This window comes from Periplaneta americana, chromosome 8 (genome assembly GCF_040183065.1).
Source record: "Periplaneta americana isolate PAMFEO1 chromosome 8, P.americana_PAMFEO1_priV1, whole genome shotgun sequence".
NCBI classification, from domain to species: Eukaryota; Metazoa; Arthropoda; class Insecta; order Blattodea; family Blattidae; genus Periplaneta; species Periplaneta americana.
The window spans coordinates 106,589,635-106,610,044 of NC_091124.1; the positions used below are offsets into that span (position 1 = coordinate 106,589,635).

At 35.5% G+C, this 20,410-nt stretch overlaps 1 protein-coding gene across 5 annotated transcripts in view; it reads right to left on the bottom strand.

Annotated features, from left to right (window-relative positions):
- LOC138704929 (peptidyl-prolyl cis-trans isomerase FKBP4-like) overlaps positions 1-20,410 on the bottom strand; it is a 233,637-nt gene that overhangs the window by 91,028 nt on the left and 122,199 nt on the right. For all 5 annotated transcript variants that reach the window (XM_069833355.1, XM_069833352.1, XM_069833351.1 and 2 more), the window contains 3 exons: positions 14,692-14,939; positions 13,112-13,262; positions 27-189 (listed from right to left, as the gene is read on the bottom strand). In XM_069833355.1, the coding sequence (XP_069689456.1) occupies positions 27-189; positions 13,112-13,262; positions 14,692-14,939 (562 nt within the window). The remainder of the gene's footprint in view (positions 1-26; positions 190-13,111; positions 13,263-14,691; positions 14,940-20,410) is intronic.

Sequence of the window (20,410 nt, forward strand, 5' to 3'; positions counted from 1 at the left end):
ACTTCCACAAGAATCAATGTACCTACCTCCTGAACAATCCCTTTTCACTGTTAGGATCGACTTCAAGTGCCTTATTACACTGATCTCTGGCTTCAACATTTTCCTCAAGTTTTAGGAAACATACTGCAAGATTAAGATGACCCACCAGTAGCAATGCTTTTCGCTCTGAATCAATTTCTCCTTCAAATCCTACCAACAAAATCATAATTTCTTAAATTGCACAATACACATGAAAAAATACCACGCATTGTACAGGGTGTACACATGAAAACTTTACAACTTCAGATGCACATAAATTATTGAGACATTATATCAGAATGTGGGTTTCAACATGTTAATCAGACACTCAAAGTTTTTATGGGAATTCTGTTGGATTGTTGAAATGCGTTTTTTTGATTGCAGGTGTGAAATCTGACAGTGAAGGAGATGTGGACGCCTCAAAATATGGCACAATGTGTATTCTGGTTTATCAAGATACAATCAGATACACAAGTGCAATGTCACGTCCAGACCCAATATGGAAGAGAACCGTCAACACGACCACGAGAATGACATCGAAAATTTATGGAGACTGGGAATGTGCTGTGGCAGAAGGAGAGACAAAAGTGTGGAGGACACTGAACATGTGCAAAGTGCATTTGTCTGAAGCCCTAGTAAGTCGATTCGCAGTGCCACCAGGAAACTGAACTTGCCACATTCGACTGTTTTCACAAAGTCCTTCACAAGAATCTGAGGCTGTTTACATACAAAGTTCAGCTAGTGCAAGCTCTTCAGCCAGATGATTGTCCATGTCGCATGGCATTTGCTATTGACATGCAGGCTAGAATTGACGCCGAGGAAGGATTCCTTTGGACAAATGTACCTTGCACATGCTCAATGTCCTCCACACTTGTGCTTCAGTGCCCACTGCCCTCTTACAGCAGCACACTCCCAATCTCCATATATTTTCGGTGCCACTCTCGAATTGTTGACCATGATGGCGGCTCTCTTCTACATTGGGTCCAGATGTGTATTTGATTGTGTCTTGATAAACCAGGATACATACTGTGCCATCTTCTGAGATGTCCATATCTCCTTCATTGTCAGATTTCAGATTTCACCAAAATTCACACCTCCAACTAAAAAACGCATTTCAACAATCCAACAAAATTCCCATAAAAACTCTGACAGTTTCTGATTAACATGCAGAAAACCACATCCAGATATCGTGTCTCAGTAATTTGTTATTTACATCTGAAGTCCACACCTGTGGAGTAACGGTCAGCGCGTCTGGCTGCGAAACCAGGTGGCCCGGGTTCGAATTCCGGTCGGGGCAAGTTACCTGGTTGAGGTTTTTTCTGGGGTTTTCCCTCAACCCAATACGAGCAAATGCTGGGTAACTTTCGGTGCTGGACCCCGGATTCATTTCACCGGAATTATCACCTTCATTTCACTCAGACGCTAAATAACCTGAGATGTTGATACAGCGTCGTAAAATAACCCAATTAAAAAAAAAAATTTACATCTGAAGTAGCAAAGGTTTCATGTGGACATTCTACATTTTTTAATCTTCATTTTCATGACATTATCATCATCATCGATTATGATGGACAAGATCAGTTCCTGTGTCATGTTTACATTACTGTTTATAGTCAATTTTCAATTGTGCATTAAAATATGTACCGTATATATAAATAGTTATTTATAAGACAAGTTCATAAAGGTTCTCTTTTTGGCATGAATATAAAGTTTTTAAAATAAGGCGAACACACGAGGGCCAAAAAGAAGCTTTACGAATGTGTATCATACAATGTTTTTCTACAATAGCACAAATTTACATTAAATAAATATTTCAAGTTTGTGTGGTTATAAAATCACGATTCATGGCCGTCTAAAGTCAGAACCATTAAGAATTAAGTATCCATGGAATCACAGCTGTTTTATTCATGGTCACGATTTCATGACCGTCTAAACGAAAATGAAAAGTAGAAGTGAATGTCAAAGCTTGTTGTCAGGTTATTTAATGTAACCATGCACAATAATCAATGATTTTCGTAAATGTTAACATTAGAAGTGAATGATAATGAGAACACAGAAGTTTGCAAACTTCAAGCTTGGAGAATGCTGGAAGAAATAAATAAAATAAAATGGCATCATTTGATGCAATATTAATTCTCTTTCAGTCATACCACTGTCTGTATGATAAACGACATCATATAAAGCTAATATGCTAAAGAAAAATAGGTATATGGAAGACAATCGCCGTTAACATGAAATGCAAGGATATGTATAGTCCGACCATCGGATCTGTGCCCCCGTAAGATATGCGAACTGAACCTTAATTCCTTTTCAGCCTCGGCAATTCATTTCTCTCCCTGTATTCATATTTCTCTCTTTTCTATCCCTCTCTCTTTCTCTCCCCCACTACTCACAATTTTGAGCCTTCTTACGGGACAGTTTATTTGCACTTGCAATCCAGTGTTGTCAACTCAACATGAATACTGTAGCACGGAATGGTGAAAGAAATATTATTAAGCAAGTAATAGCATTTTGCATAAGTCAATCAGCGTCATTACACCTACTTAAATTAAATTATGAATAAGTAATAATTAACCTTACATTATTATAAGCAATATTCAAGAGACATGACACTGTTTGGCGGAAGTTTGGCAACATCCTTATTTGGCAAGGTTCGTGGTCTGCTGTTTGACGTAATGGGAGAGAAACGGGTGTAATGGGGTGAGTAGAGGCGTTAACTTTTCCAAGAACGACGACAGCGCTGAAGGGGCATAGATCCGATGGTCCGACAATATTTTGTTCATTTATTTTATCATATTCGCAACATTATAGCTAAACAATAATATTAATCGTATCTAGGCTAAATACTAATTTGTAGTGGCCAGCCATATGGAACAAATAAACAACTCACATTTACAATTCTTTTATATGAACATAAAATATTCGATTGCACTTTCATGCGATTCTTCTTTGTGACTGCAGTCATCTGTTTACGGATATATTTCATGATCTTACGACAACAAGAAATTTCCATTGTGAATGAGGACTTAAATTCAGAGCCATCTATAGAGAAAGCCGGAGTCTTGGGTTGGTAACATTGTAAATAACTGTCAAGCAGAGGCCTAAAATACAAAAGCATGTGTTTGTGTTAATGTCGATCTTCAATATAAATGAATCTTATAACATAAGTGTATGTCAATGAAATTATGTTCGCATTCGTAACAAATATTACATAATTGTTTATGTATTATAAACTCTTTGGCAATTTTTACAGTTAATGATTACAAAGTGATTGACAACTTTCTAGATATGAAATAATTCTCCATTTCGAGATGCATGAGCATGTCGTGAAAAACAAGTCATCTATGAGCCTTGTTGTCAGCATCTTGGAGCACAATACCACATCACACATTGGACAGTTTTTGGGCTCATGTTCGGTGCCCATGGCACGATCACATGTGAAACTTTACATCAACTTAAATAATATAAAATTTCTGATGCAACGATTGATGCCATAGGATCTCACGTGTTAAAATCATCCTTAGCTATAATTAGTAATCATTTGTACCCAACAAAATTTTTATTGTAAATGATTTCCTATGTTTTCTTATCTTAATGTTTTTTTTTTTCTTTCCAAGTGTCACAAAATTGTTTTGTTTACTTATTATTCTTTATGAATTGATTAGTAGGCCGATCTATCGAACCCTTATTTAGGGTGGCTTTTGTTTATACAAATTATCTACTACATTTTTATACTGTTACTTGTGGTTTGTGGTCTAACAGAAATGTTCCAGCGAAGTTGTAAGATCTCACCTGCTACCTGGGTATATGTATCAATTAAGTTCCTTAACTAATTTTGGTAATTTCCTAGTACCCAGTACTCGTTACACAGGTCGTTTTTATGTTTAACATATTTAGTATAACTTGTTGCTTGTGGGCCATCCCAAACACCGACCTCCACCACTAAGAACGCCAGTCCTTATATACCCGTCAGTCAAGGCCTTCTGACAAATAAAAGCAATTGACAATAGATATCTCAGTCGTGACCTCATAAAATATCCTATCAATTGAATAATCGATCTTGCTACGTACAACATAATTATATTATTACCCATTTCAGCGAGTATTGACGACCACTGCAAAATACGACAATTTGGTCCGGGGAGCATTCTCTTTTGGCACAAGGGTGATTTATGTAACATGTTTCTAATTTAGCCTTTTAAATACTGGTACATTCTTTAATAAATCACTGAAAAAGAAATGTGAATATAGGAAATGGAGTACGAAATTATTATTATTTTTTGGCGCATCATTTTTACGTAAATAATGACAAATAAAAAAGGATTATTAGCAAGTACGTACACTGCGTTTATCAAATGCGCATCACCATGCTTTCCAAAAGGTACTTTTCAGTGCCCGACACCCCGACTTATATTTTATGATGTGTTCTTTCTTGCTTTAGGGGCTCCGCCCCCTAAAACCCCTCTTGGGGACTTGGCCCCCAAACCTTCATGCAATTAATATATAGTAATTAACCGGTCCATTACATTTGAGTTGAAGGTAGGAGTTACATTTTATAATGTGTTCTTTCAGCCCCCTAAAAACTCCTGTTGGGGACTTAGTCCCCAAACCCTCATACAATTAATTATAGTAGCCTAATAAACCAGTCCATCACCTTTGGGTTGAAGGTACGAGTTATATCTTATGATGTGTTCTTTCTTGTTTTAGGGGGCTCCGCCCCCTAAAACCCCTGTTGGGGACTTAGTCCCCAAACCTTCGTGCAATTAATTTATAGTAATTAACTGGTCCATCACCTTTGGGTTGAAGGTACGACTTATATTTTATGAAGTGTTCTTGGGGACTTGGCCCCCAAACCTTCATGCAATTAATTTATAATAATTAACCAGTCCATCACATTTGAGTTGAAGGTACCGGTACATTCTTTAATAAATCACTGAAAAAACAAATGTGAATATACAGGATGTGGAGTGTGTACGAAATTATTATTATTTTTGGCGCATCATTTCTACGTAAATAACGACAAATAAAAACTAACATGCCACATAACATTATTTTAAGAAATACAGGAAACAAGCATGAATAATATTCACCATTCTTAATGATCGTGGGATAGAAAAAAAAGTATGGAATAGAAATTACATACAAATGTGCGTGTAATAAACAATAAGCAAACCATCTTCGATTAATCATTTCAAAACAACGTGAATATAGCATGGATTGTGTAGGAAAATAATTTCTTATATGTTGCTCCCAATGTGCACAATTGTTAACTTATGAAAACAAATGAAATTTAACATGGCATATAAACACTATTTGAAGAAAGACAGGAGATATTAAGTAATATTCATCGTTCTTAATGATCTTCGGATGGAAAATAACAATGAAATATGTATAAAATAGAAATTACATACAGGTGAGCATATAAAAAAGAGTAAGTAGAATCATTTATTTGATTAATAAGCTTAAATTACTCCGGGTTTAGTGTAAGAGTGGTCTATGTAACGAGTACCGGGTACTAGGAAAATACCCTAATTTTAAAGGTGGTGATCAATTGTAAACACCTATTTTATGATCCCACCAGAAGTGTTGTACTTCTGTTGAAGACTCAGAATGTCTGCTACAATATGTCAGAACCATATATTATTTGAAGAAGCACACACTCAATCTGTTGGTTTTCAAGTATTGTTTGTTATTTAATTTTATTTTTTGTAATTAGTTATAAACATGATTCTTTTCCCTCTTATTTACAGGATTTAAAGTGCATTGAGTTTATGCTAAATGGCACATACTTAATAGGTAATGATGTGTTTTGTTACATATTATTTTAAAGGTATGTTTCTACTTTTTCATAGCTCTTTATATTTGACCTAACTATATTATTATGCTCGACCATGCCGAAATGTAGTAATTATACACCTGGTAGCAGTCCTTTAATGCAAGTCATTAAAGTACACCTACTCATTAAAGTACAGGTGTTCAGCCAATGACAACCCAGCTTACAGGTGTTCAGCCAATGACAAGTCAGCTTTGTACCGTTATAAAACCGCAAGTATAGATTATTCTAGGATATGCAATCGAAAGAGAATTAGCGAAAAGTCACAGAGGCTGGAAATCCAATACTGTCGCAGAAGGTTATGTTCTGTTACTATAGTAATTAGCGTTAATTGTAAATAATATTCAAATAAATTCAATTTGTCATCTCGTTTTTCAATGTCGAATTCAATAATCAAGGTTATATCAAGTTTAACGGGATTACATCAAGGTCAATGACATTATTGTTCCTCGGAAAAAATCAATACTTTCGCGTCTGCGCACATCTCACAATTCACGACCTAGAACAAGGTCACTTCCGATCTTGTCAGATACAAATAAAATGTATACATCTGAATAATTTCAAGTTAGAAATATGGTCGAGCATAAAAAGTCGCTTGCGCTCGTTTCATAAACATCCATACTTGCGTCTTAATTACTATCATTATAGGCTCGTTGCATAATGTACTATTACACCCTCATACTTATTATATGTCGATAGTTTTCTTTGTTTAGATTTTTTATTTTTTCTTTGCATAATTTACATTCTGAAATATTGTTTTCTGTAGTGATATTTATAACAAGTAATTCTGCAGTACAGTATTGTTATGGTGAACCTCTTCATCATTTAAAAACATGTCTACAAAATGAATCTTGGGAAAATATATATAGTACCGATACCATTGATATTAATACTAAATGTAATGCATTTTTCACTACATTTACGAATTATTTCAATGAATGTTTTCCAGTCAAGGTGGTGAAAAAATGTAAAAGTAAAAACATGTGGATAACTCAGGGAATTAAAATATCATATGTTACAAAAAGGAATCTATATTTAATAAGTAGGAATAGTGACGATCCTCATGTTCTTAATTACTGCAAGAATTACTGTAAAACTTTGTCAAAAGTTATAAAAGATGCAAAGAAAATGTATCTGAATGAAAAAATACAAAATTCAGATAATAAGATTAAAACTATTAGGGATATTATTAAAAATGAAATTAATTGATATTCAAAGAATGAAAATATTACTTGTATTAAAATCAATGATTGTAAAATAGATAACCCAAAATCAATTGGAAATCATTTTAACGACTTCTATATAAATATTATTCAGAACTTAAACATTCAAGATTGTGCAGAAGATGCTGCACTAACGACCTAACTGATGCATTTAACACTGAGTTTTTAGGTCTCAAATTTATTCCCACTACAGCAGCAGAAATCATGCATGTGATAAAACAACTAAAAACAAAATATTCCTCTGGATATGATGAAATTCCAAGTAAAGTTCTGAAAGCTTGTTCTGAAATAATATCCCCTCCGTTAAACTATCTATGCAATTTGTAAATGCAATTTGGTATTTTTCCAGAAAGACTCAAATATTCAATAGTAAAACCAATATACAAAAAGGGAGATAAATGTTGTTGTTGTTTTCTAATGCCAGGCGTTTGACAATAAAGTCATTTGACCTCTTGCACTCCTATTTTTTTCAAAGATATTATCATGACCAGCCACTGAAGCACAGATTTTGAGGTGTTCCGAATCCATTTCTTGGTTTGAGTTGCACAATGGGCAGTTAGGGGACTGATATATTCCAATTCTATGCAGGTGTTTGGCCAAACAATCATGGCCTGTTGCCAATCTAAATGCAGCTACAGACGATTTTCATGGTAAATCGGGAATTAACTGTGGATTTTAGTGCAGAGAGTTCCATTTTTTCCCTTGGGATTGTGTTATCAAATTTTGTTTGTTGAAGTCTAAGTATGTAGATTTAATAAATCTTTTCACAGAGTAATACGTAGATTTATTAACAGGTCTGTAAGTAGCAGTGCTGCCCTTCTTTGCTAAAGCATCTGCATTCTCGATTCCCAGGATTCCACAATGGGATGGTATCCATTGGAATACAATTCTTTTATTGAGTGATATTAATTGAGAGAGCATTTTAGTTATTTCTGCTGTTTGAGATGAAGGTGTGTGTTTAGAGACTATTGATAGAATAGCTGCTTTGGAGTCTGACAATATAACTGCATTCCTAAATTTATTGATGTGGCATAGAAGATTCCTGAGACTTTCCCTTATTGCAATGATTTCACCATCAAAACTTGTTGTTCCATATCCAAGAGATCTATAAAGTGAGAAGAGACAGCACGTAACACCTGCACCGGCACCTTGTTCTCTGGAGATCAAGGATCCGTCGGTGTATAAATGAAGCCAGTTTTGTGGAGAGTACCTAATATTAATTGTCTCTGAAGACAATTGTTTCAGTATTTCAGTGTTTAAATCTGATTTCAGTATTTCTTCTGTTAAATTTAGATTATATTCTATATTTAATAGAGTTAAAAGGTTTGGTATAATTTGTAAGTTTTCTTTTAAATTCGGGACATTGATTTTCTGTTTTAATTCTTGAACAATGGATATGAAACTTTTTTGAGTTTTCAATCTACAGAGAGGACTGTATGAATGCCAATTGTTTCCTAGTAATCTGATAAGTTTTTCATATTGAATCAGTGCTTTTTCTTCTATTATCATTTTGATGCTGTTAATATTAGTGAGGAATCTCATAGAATCTATTGGAGTTGTTTTGATTCCACCAGTAATGAGTCTGAGAGCTTGGTTTTGAACATATTCTATGTCGTTTATGAAAGGTGAAGTAATTAAAATTTCTCCGCAGTATGTCAGCACTGGCTGTATAAACATTTTGTATGTAGTGTTCAAAGTATTCCTAGAGCATCCCCATTTCTTTCCTGCTAGTCTTTTTAGAAGGGAGAATCTTTTACGAGCTTTTTCAGAAATGTATTTCAAATGGTTGCTCCATGTTAACTTACTATCGAAAATAACTCCAAGATATTTGGATTCATAAGTCCTAGGAAGGTGTTGGCCATTGTATTGGATATTGAATTCTCTTTCCTTTTTACCAAGTGAAAATATTTGGTAGTTACTTTTGCTTAAATTGAGTGTCATCAAATTTGATGTATTCCATTCATGTAGTTGATTTAGAGCTTTAAGAGCAGAATTTTGAATTTTGTCTCTATGTCTGTAAGATCCGGAAGTCCACAAAACTATATCATCTGCAAATAGTGCTGTTTTCATGTTTGATTCCTCTAATAGGGAGGATAAGTCATTTATATAAATATTGAATAAAGTTGTGCTGAGGACAGCGGCCTGAGGTAGACCTCAATATGTTTGTCTGTAACTAGAAAGTGAGTTATTGAATTTAGTGGCAATGAATCGTTGACTGAGGAATTCTGATATCCATCTGAACATATTGCTGGAGATACCTAATTTCTGGAGTTTTAGTAATAATTTATTTCTTCAAACAGAGTCATATGCTAACTTCTCCATGCACTCCAGCCAATACATAAATTTCCTCTTAAAAGAAGACACTTTGGCATTTGCTTTCATTCATTTTGTTTGTTTGCTGTAAATGTCAGACAGATAGGTACGCCAGTTTGCACACCCAGTCGTCATCATTTAAACCTGTCACCAGTAGAGCATAATGGTCCATAAAAATACTGCTTCTCTGCATGCTATTCCATTAAATGTGTCAACACTCTTTCTCGAGACAAGCATCTTACTTCAGTGTGGCATCTCATAACTTCATACATTAGTTAGAAGAGGTTGCTTTTAAGAGGTCGCGATTTTATATAGAATCCAGTAGCACAGTAAAAAAAAAAGTCGAGTTAATTTGGTACAGATTTTAAATTGTAATAAAGGATTTGACCGATACCTGGAGTCTTGTACTTTTTCAGATTTTCTATCGCAATTCCGACTTCAGAAAGTGTGGGTTCAGGTATAAATGGCTCAGTATTTAGTATTTGAATTTCGTCCCAATCATTTCTATTTGGCCTATGTACATTTAGCAGTTGTCCAAAGTAGTTTTTCCATCTGTTCAGGATTGAATGAGAGTCTGCAATCAAGTCCCATTCTCATCCTTGATCACATTTACCCTTGCCTGATATCCATTCTTAAATTCCTTTATACCCTTATATATATCTCGAATGTTTTTATACTTACTATTTGTTTCTACCTCATTCAGTTTTTCCTTCAAGTAATCTGTCTTTTTATTCCTAACTGTACAACTTGCTTCCCATCTTTCATTGAAATAATTATTTCTATTCATCTCAACTGGATCCTGTAAGAATATCAATTTTGCCTGTTTCCTTCTTTCTACTACCATGGAACAATCTTCATCAAACCACAGTTTCTTTTTCTTAGCTTCATAATAACCTATGCTCTGCTCAGTTGCAATTCTGATATTATTTCAGATATTGTTCTGTGGAGATATATTTATGCAATGGCCAGTAGTAATACGAGATGCAACAAGGTTATACACAGTAAGAAGAGGGAGATAATGAGATCAGTGGTTGTTTGTTGTGATCAAGAGGCGAAAGGGAAATGTCTAACAATAAATATTAATAAGGAGACTGAGAGAGCTGCCAGATATACAGGTGTAAGTCCTAGATCCATACTCACAATAAGGAAAGATGCACAACATCCTAACGAGACTGAAAGAAGAGGTAGGTTAACACAATTACATTAATTCGTGAATTTTTTTTAAATACTAGGGCATTCGAAAAGTAATGGCAACATAGTTACTATTTTTTACTAACGAAATATGCTATCAAGTAGGACATGATATCATGGCTCGATAAGAAAGGCATGCCTGTTTCGTCGTCTATGAGAAAATATGATTTGATAGACTTAATTAACACACACAAACCAGTAGAGAAATAGAGTCGACCAGCTTCTGAAACAGCATGGTCATTCAGTACTTCGGCTCCCACCATACATGTGTGATCTCAATTGCATAGAGCTGACATGGTCCAAGATTAAGCACTACGTTCGTGAAAAGAATCCTGCTGGAGACCTGTCACTGAAGACCTACAGGAGACGACTAGAGCAGCTGTTGATCAGGTGACGAATGAAGGCTGAGCAGGCTTCTGCAGTCATGTGGTGCATCTCGAACAGGACTATTGGAAAAATGGCGCAATAATGGAGGACACCATTGATGAATTTATAATACGTCTAGACAACACCAGCAGTGGTGGTGATGATGATGATGATGATGATGATGATGATGAAGCGGAAGAGGAGGAGGAGGAGGAGGAGGAGGAGGAGGAAGAAGAAGAAGAAGAAGAAGAAGAAGAATGTGGATAATAATGACTGTGTGTGAAAGTGAAGTTTTTTGGAAACCCAACAACTACAGAATTATAGCTCTTCTACTTGAAAGACGTTATGTATCGCGTACCATCAATAGTTCATGGTCAGATACGAATTGTAATAATTGGAGTTGTGATTATACTGTAATGTACACAGACAAAGAAAATTTAATTTATTTATATTTGTTATTTTGTGAATCCACACACTTTCACCTACCATATCCAATGGAATGCACTGAAAATAAATACCGAATTATGTTTTTGTAACTGTACGTGCAATTGCTGCAGCAACAGTCAGGTAGCTAGCAGACAGCTACAGGGCAGTGAGAGAGAACTAGGAAACCCAGCTGCCTAGATAAGTTGCGCAAACAGTATTATAAACCTATTCTTTAAAAATTTTAAACAAGATAGATGATAATAAAAGCCGAAGTTCGGATTTATGTTATTTATGTATGGATTTGATACTATGGCAACGCTGTGTAAAGGAGTTCTGAAATAGGCTGTATTACTGTGCAGCCAACAATGAAGCACATATTGAACATTTAATTTAGCATATTTAAATAATTATATAATTTAGAAAAATTACCCAAATAAACTGTGTTTTCATCCTACAACAAACTGACAGGAATCTTCTATGCCATATCAATAAATTTAAGAATGCAGTTATATTGTCAGACTCCAAGCAGCTATTCTATCAATAGTCTCTAGACACACACCTTCATCTCAAACAGTAGAAATAACTAAAATGCTCTCTCAATTAATAACACTCAATAAAAGAATTGTATTCCAATGGATACCATCCCATTGTGGAATCCTGGGAAACAAGAATGCGGATGTTTTAGCAAAGAAAGGCAACACTGTTACTTACAGACCTGTTACTAATTCTACATATTACTCTGTGAAAAGATTTATTAAATCTACATACTTAGACTTCAACAAACAAAATTTGATAACACAATCTCAAGGGAAGAAATGGAACTCTCTGCATCATAATTCACAGTTAATTCCCAATTTACCATGCAAATCATCTGTAGCTGCATTTAGATTGGCAACGGGCCATGACTGTTTGCCCAAATTCCTGCACAGAATTGGAATATATCAGTCCCCTAACTGCCCATTGTGCAATTCAAATCAAGAAATGGATTCGAAACACCTCAAAATCTGTGCTTCAGTGAGTGACCATGACAATATTGGAGTGCAAGAGGCCAAATGACTTTATTGTCAAATGCCTGGAATTAGAAAACAACAACAACAAACTGACAATAAGTATCATCATTAAGTATCATGATAAAGGGGTGCCATTTGAAATTTCAAAAGGAGAGTGTGGAGTGAGGGTGTGAAACCTAAAATACAATTAAAACAGGTTTTAAGTGTCCCCTATAATATCTAAATTTATGTGTTAAATTAAATTAAATTGAAATAAATAGTTGCTTAGTTTGGAATGTTTTTAAATGAAAGCCTAATATAGTCAGGATTAAGCTTTACATTTTAGCTTATTATCATACCCATGAGTTAAATTCCGAGGGGACAGACCGAAGTCTTTCTATACTGCTAATAATTTATAAACACATATCTTCAGATAATCTTAATATGACATTCTCACCAATTAACGAGAAAACTGACACTAAATCATATTCGAGTAATAAGAAAGGAATATGTTGCTGTAGATCTAAATAGGTCATGAGAAACACGCTTGAGGAGAAGTAATAATGGACTTACATAAGATGATGATGTTGACGATGACAATGATGATGAAGATGATGATGACGACGATCTATAGAAAGCATTTCTTTACAAATAATTATATACATTTTTCAAAGACTGAAATGTATAATAAAAACACAGAATTCGGACTCTATTAAAAGAAAGAAGTCAGAAGTGTATACAATGTACTTTACCTGTATCAAACTCCGTAAAACTTATAAGCTTCTTATACATCTTCAATGCTAATGCATATTTTTCTTTCTTAAAATAAGTAGTTCCTTTTTCTTTGAAGAACCTCGCTTGTTCAAGTTTCTCTTTACTATCCAAAGACCAACAATCTTTTGCCTAACAAAAAGAACACAAATTATTATCATGGGAAAAAAGAACCCTTCTTTCAGAATTAATATCCTTATCTATATTGTAAAAAAATTTGTGTCTGCTGTTGCAAAAATGCAAATATGAGAAATCGACTCAGGAAATAGTAATTTCATAAATGGTCACATCCATTTCTGGAGAACTACTCGTACTTCAAAGCCTGATTATGAAATCATTTCAAATATTAATTTTAGATAGTGAAAATAAGTCATTAGTAGAATTTATGAATAATAAATCTTATTATGTTTACAACACTGTTTAAGGTTTCAGTTAGTAATAATAATCAATAGTGACCCATTTCAAATGGTTACGAGACATTCTTCTAGAAAAATGGCTGTTAACATAGGTAAAGCTAAATTATGATAAAGCAATTCTTGGAATGTGGAAAGTGAAGTATGTACAAAAAAATTTCTCAGTCGAATCTCATATTTATACACTTATTTCCAGTCATTGTTTTTCCATTTTCTAGCTAATGAATGATGTGTCCTAGAAACAACAATGTCCTCTGAATCAAGAAGCATTCTGTTCAGTTTCTTGGATCATACTATCTTATTCACTGTTATGAAAAGATTAACAAATTTATATATAGGTAGATAAAGTATATTAGTCCTGTGCCGTGGCGCTGCGGTCTAAGGCATCCTGCCTAGGACTCGCGTTACGGAATGCGCGCTGGTTCGAGTCCTCATGGGGGAAGAAATTTTCTCATAAAATTTCGGCCAGTGTATGGGACCGGTGTGCACCCAGCATCGTGATGCACTTGGGGAGCTACGATAGGTAGTGAAATCCGGTTAAGCAAACCAGCTATAACAGCTGGGGGGCTCATCGTGCTAACCACACGATATCTCCATTCTGGTTGGATGATCGTCCACCTCTGCTTCGGCATGAGGCCAGCAACCGGCTGGTCGTTCTTGGCCCTTCGTGGGCTGTAGCGCCACGGATTATTATTAAAGTACATTCATTACCAGTATCCTCATGCACTACAAACAGTTAACAGAACAAAGCTTCAAGTCACATTGTAAGTGATATACCATAAGTAGTACAACAACATTTAATCACTTCCAATTCTACTGCCAAGCCTGCATTTCTTAGAAAGAATTTTAACAGTTTCTGTAATATGAAGAATTGAAGTTTCATAATATGGTATTATGTATATATGGATACACTATTCAGAGCAAGATGGCCACGAGAAGAGATGAATATGGTATATAGAAGTTATCTGGTTGCTGATGGTGGTCGGGGATGACTGAATAAATTGAGGGAATATTTATACGAGCTTTAGTGAAATTAAATAAGTTAAAAAAGATAAAACTGTTTACTTAAGTGACTGCTGAATGAAATTGACTGTTCTGACTGAACTACAGACCAATCTTACATCATTACAAATATGAGACAGACTTACCTTCTCGAAGTTCTTTAATTCAACTTCATATTCAATATCAGCATTTGGTGGAATTTCTAGTTCTGGTTTTCCTTCTGATTTAAAAGCATATTTTGATTTCAATAAAATTCGAGATTTCTCTCCTTTCTTGAATTTTTCTAGAGCTCTTTCAAGACCTTCACAAATTCCAAATTCACAACCTTCTCCCAATGGGAAACTTACTTCTCGCTCCTCAAATACATTACTTCCATGCTTTCCAACAAGTTTTACTAGAAATCAATAAACCACAATTAAAATACAAGTTGACACAGTTCACGCAACTATTGTTCACCAATGAATGTTAGTGAAACGTTACAAGCATGTCACATATTACAGCATATACTTTAAGCATGTCACATATTACAGCATGCAACAGCAATGTAAAGTCAACATATGATTAAAATTGCTTCTCAAAATTCGCCGTTACTTTCTTTAAACCAATCTTATGATTAAAATTGTCTCAAAATTCGCTATTACTTTATTTAAATCAATCTTTTGGATGGTACTTCTGCTATTCTGACTACTCCCTTCTGCAGTTGCTAAATATTTTTAAAACATCTACTAGAAAAATGAACTACGTCTTATTTTTACTCTCTTTTTATGAAATCTTATACAGTATTGAATATGATTTGAATTTATAATAATAATAATAATAATAATAATAATAATAATAATAATAATCGTGAATATGTTAGGAGAAAATCGACAAATGATTAGGGAAAATAAGGGAATTTTACTTAAAGCAAGTAAAGAAATAGGTTTGGAGGTAAATCCCGAAAAGACAAAGTATATGATTATGTCTCGTGACGAGAATATTGTACGAAATGGAAATATAAAAATTGGAAATTTATCCTTTGAAGACGTGGAAAAATTCAAATACCTGGGAGCAACAGTAACAAATATAAATGATACTCGGGAGGAAATTAATCACAGAATAAATATGGGAAATGCCTGTTATTATTCGATTGAGAAGCTTTTATCATCCAGTCTGTTGACAAAAAATCTGAATGTTAGAATTTATAAAACAGTTATATTACCGGTTGTTCTTTATGGTTGTGAAACTTGGACTCTCACTTTGAGAGAGGAACATAGGTTAAGGGTGGTGTGTGGATAAGCTTCAGGGCTTCTACTGTGTTGTCTTGGTGTTATTGGCTGACGTTTCGACCGCTGTGTTGTGGCCATCTTCAGAGCAGTTGTTGGATAAGGAAATAGTCTGCCAGCTCTTATATATATAGTAGTCTTGATGAGGGGAGTAATTGCTGTGATAGGTCGTAGGTTCTCCTTCTGGCATCTGATTGGTCATAAGTGGTCCAATCCGGTTGAGGTCTGTATGAAGGGGAGTATTCATATTAAATACTGGCCCTCATAAGGTCCGAAAGAGTGACCTTGATACCGTGCCCGATGTCCGGCACGGACCTTATAAGAGCCAGTATTTAATATGAATACTCCCCTTCATACAGACCTCAACTGGATTGGACCACGTAGGACCAATCAGATGCCAGAAGGAGAACCTACGACCTATCTCAGCAATTACTCCCCCCATCGAGATTACTATATATATAAGAGCTGGCAGACTATTTCCTTATCCAACAACTGCTCTGAAGATGGCCACAACACAACGGTCGAAACGTCAGCCAATAACACAAAGACAACGCGGTAGAAGCCCTGAAGCTTATCCACACACCATGTACACCAGCCGCAGAAGCCTATGCGAACACATAGGTTAAGGGTGTTTGAGAATAAGGTGCTTAGAAAAATATTTAGGGCTAAGAGGGATGAAGTTACAGGACAATGGAGAAAGTTACATAACACAGAACTGCACGCATTGTATTCTTCACCTGACATAATTAGGAACATTAAATCCAGACGTTTGAGATGGGCAGGGCATGTAGCACGTATGGGCGAATTCAGAAATGCATATAGAGTGTTAGTTGGGAGGCCTGAGGGAAAAAGACCTTTGGGAAGGCCGAGACGTAGATGGAAAGATAATATTAAAATGGATTTGAGGGAAGTGGGATATGATGATAGAGACTGGATTAATCTTGCTCAGGATAGGGACCAATGGCGGGCTTATGTGAGGGCGGCAATGAACCTCCGGGTTCCTTAAAAGTAAGTAAGTAATAATAATAATAATAATTATTATTATTATTATTATTATTATTATTATTTATTTATTCTGGCGAAGTTAAGGCCATCAGGCCTTCTCTTCCATTTAGCCAGAAACAAAAGAAGCTGATACAAATTTTCCAAATATTTATTTAAAGTTTTCGAACCTAAGTTTAAGGGAAATGATGGCGTACTTAATTTGGTTCCAATTAAAAACATCATTCAAATGCAGACTACTTTCATAGTGAAAAGAACTCTCATAAAATGACTAATACTGATACATGCAAGAATGTGGTCAATAATATAAGTACATAATATGATACGTAATAAAGGTGGACATAACTATGAAAACGAGCCTGAATAGTGTTAATTGCTGAGTTACAATAAATATTTGCTTGTGTGTGTGGTTGTTTCGAATGATGGTGTCAACATCATTTTAACTGGCAGCTCGCAGATTGGAAGTAATCCACAATACCAGTGAGCAAGAACAATCACAAGAACAATACATTAATAAATGATCAATTTTATTATCCCATTAATTTAGTTATAAAATATCTTTAAATCCACTAAGTCATGCGTAATTGATTCAACATCATTAAACGATTCATATAATAAAACATACAGAGCAAAATTATATAATACCTCTGAGAACACATTTCTTTCCAGTTCTCTACAGTTATGTAGGTAGGAAATTTCAACTAATGTTTATATGGGAGGGGGGGGGGGGGAAGCACACTACTCATTCCTGTTCATGACTTATCAGCATAACCCATCTCACTTTATTTATACATTGTACAATTTAAGTTTTTACTGTTCAACGTTTACGAGAAGACACCTTAGATCTAGACAGGTCACTAGAAGTGGAGGAAATAGTAGGCATTACATATGGGCAGAAACCACTTGGTGGAGGTTCTAGAAGAGGAAACAACAATGTTTTTAATAAATTGAAATCAAAATTGAATCGTACATTGATAGGAGTTGGTTTCTTATCTCATTATCGTAATACTATACAATGTGCAGATGTGACACACTGCCCATGGACGTTCAAGCTGTCAAGCGAAGTGTTCGGGCTACTGGGATAGAAGAGTAAAGGAAACCTTGGCCATAGCGGCGGAACGCGGTAACCTGAATCGGGACTCAGATCTCCAACTAAGCGCGGCGTGGGCACCGGCTATTAAATTTCTCAACGCCCAGACGACGGGCCATCATCAGTGGAGGACACATAAGAACTCGTCCGCCGAGCCCATCGTGAGACCTGCGGTCAATCAGCGAAAAGCACAAAGCAAGACGACACGTCGGCCGCGTTCGCGCCACGGTCCGCACCAATAAGAGCCAATCAGCGCACAGCTCCTCGGCTGCCCCCTCCCTTTGGCACTATAAATTAAGGAGCTGGGTACCCCTCGATATCATTTAACCCTGAAGATGAGGAAGATGAACATCCTCGAAATGTCAGTGGATCACCAACTCATAACCTGGCTGGAAGCCCGAGAAAATTTCGAAATCTAGAGGTGTAGTGATGAAAAGAAAATGTGATGATAAAGTGTGGAAAGCAGTTGGAATCCAAACTGAATTTAACTTGGGAATTCGATTACATGTTGTTAAGGTTAAAAAAGTAGAAGGTTGTGAATATTCGGTTGAGAGTTCATTTGAGGGAGATAGGGATGATTCTATTGCTGACTCTGATATAAACTATTCGTCGCAGACTACTTCACATTCTACATTATCTGAGTAATCAAATGAGTCAGACAGTGGCACACCCACAGGAGGGAGGCAAAGGGGGCTCAAGACCCCTCCCCAAGTCAAGAAAAGAAGCAAGAAAGGGAGAAAGAAAAAAACATTTTAATGTCTTGTCACATCTGTAGCGCTATCTACAATTGTGAAAAGTATGTTATCTTTGAAATATTTATTTTAAAACGAGATTCTTCTATACTGTCCATCCATAAACCACAAAAGAAGTAAATTAAAATCATCAGTACCAGTTGCAGAAGACACAACCCTGCAGTATATATTGACTACATCCCACCTCTGGCTACTAGCAACAGGCATCTATAATGAACACCGATCAAAATACCCCTCATTTTTCGTGAAAAACAACAACTGAATAGATTACGTGGACTATAGTGGATTTTATGTTGTCAACAAACAGCTGGATACATTAAGAAGATTGATTGATTTTAAAACGAGCCTGCGTGTGAAGGGGCTTTTTACAATATTGATGATGTTTAACAGCAACCTTGTATGTAAAACAAACCAACGAAATGAAGTTTCACATTATCCCTATAAAAAAAATATTTCTGAATCTTTTGCAAACACATCTTATGTCCAGACAGGGATACAAATTTTACAATAAGATATTTGAATATCCTCTTATGTCTGATATTTGTTCGTTCTCAAGATATTAAAATGTTTTTTCGCTCTTCTACAAAATTGAATATTTTGCACACGAGTTTGCTGTTTAACACCATCGACATACTTATTTAAAAAAAAAAAAAAAAAGGTCGAACTTTCAATAATGTTTGGAGTTCTGTAACTTTTATTCAGTGTGTGTCTGGTAGCTCCAACTATACTAACCAGCCAATCACATCTCAGTGACACAGTCTGTACTTTTCAAAATATCCATAAGGATACAGCTATACCGGTTTAAATGTTTTAATGTTGCTCTATGACACTTACTTACTTATTTATGGCTTTTATGGAAACCAGAGGTTCATTGCCGTCCTCACATAAGCCCACCATCAGTCTCTATCCTGTGCAAGATTAATCCAGTCTCTATCACCATATCCCAACTCCCTCAAATCCATTTTAATATTATCCTCCCATCTATGTCTCGGCCTCCCCAAAGGTCTTTTTTGCCTCCGGCCTTCCAACTAACACTCTACATGCATTTCTGGATTCGCCCATACGTGCTACATGCCCTGCCCATCTCAAACGTCTGGATTTAATGTTCCTAATTATGTCAGGTGAAGAATACAATGCGTACAGTTCTGCGTTGTGTAACTTTCTCCATTCTCCTGTAACTTCATCCTTCTTAGTCCCAAATATTTTCCTAAGAATCTTATTCTCAAGCACCCTTAACCTCTGTTCCTCTCTCAAAGTGAGAATCCAAGTTTCACAACCATACAGAACAACCGGTAATATAACTGTTTTATAAATTCTAACTTTCAGATTTTTTGACAGTAGACTGACAGAAGCTTCTCAACCGAATAATAACAGGTATCTCCATTTCGTACAATATTCTGGTCACAAGACATAATCATATATTTTGTCTCTTTGGGATTTACTTCCAAACCTATCGCTTTACTTGCTTCAAGTAAAATTTCCGTGTTTTCCCTGATCGTTTGTGGATTTTCTCCTAATATATTCACGTCATCTGCATAGACAAGAAGCTGATGGAACCCATTCAATTCCAAACTCTTGCTGTTATCCTGAACTTTCCTAATGACATATTATAGAGCGAAGTTGCTCTGACACTGATTATTATAAACAACCCCCCCACCCAAACCATATCTTTGGGTGTGCCAATGGAGTCAGATTCGTGTGTGTGTGTGTGTGTGTGCGTGCGTTTTTTTTTTTTATTGGACAGCATGTTCCATTA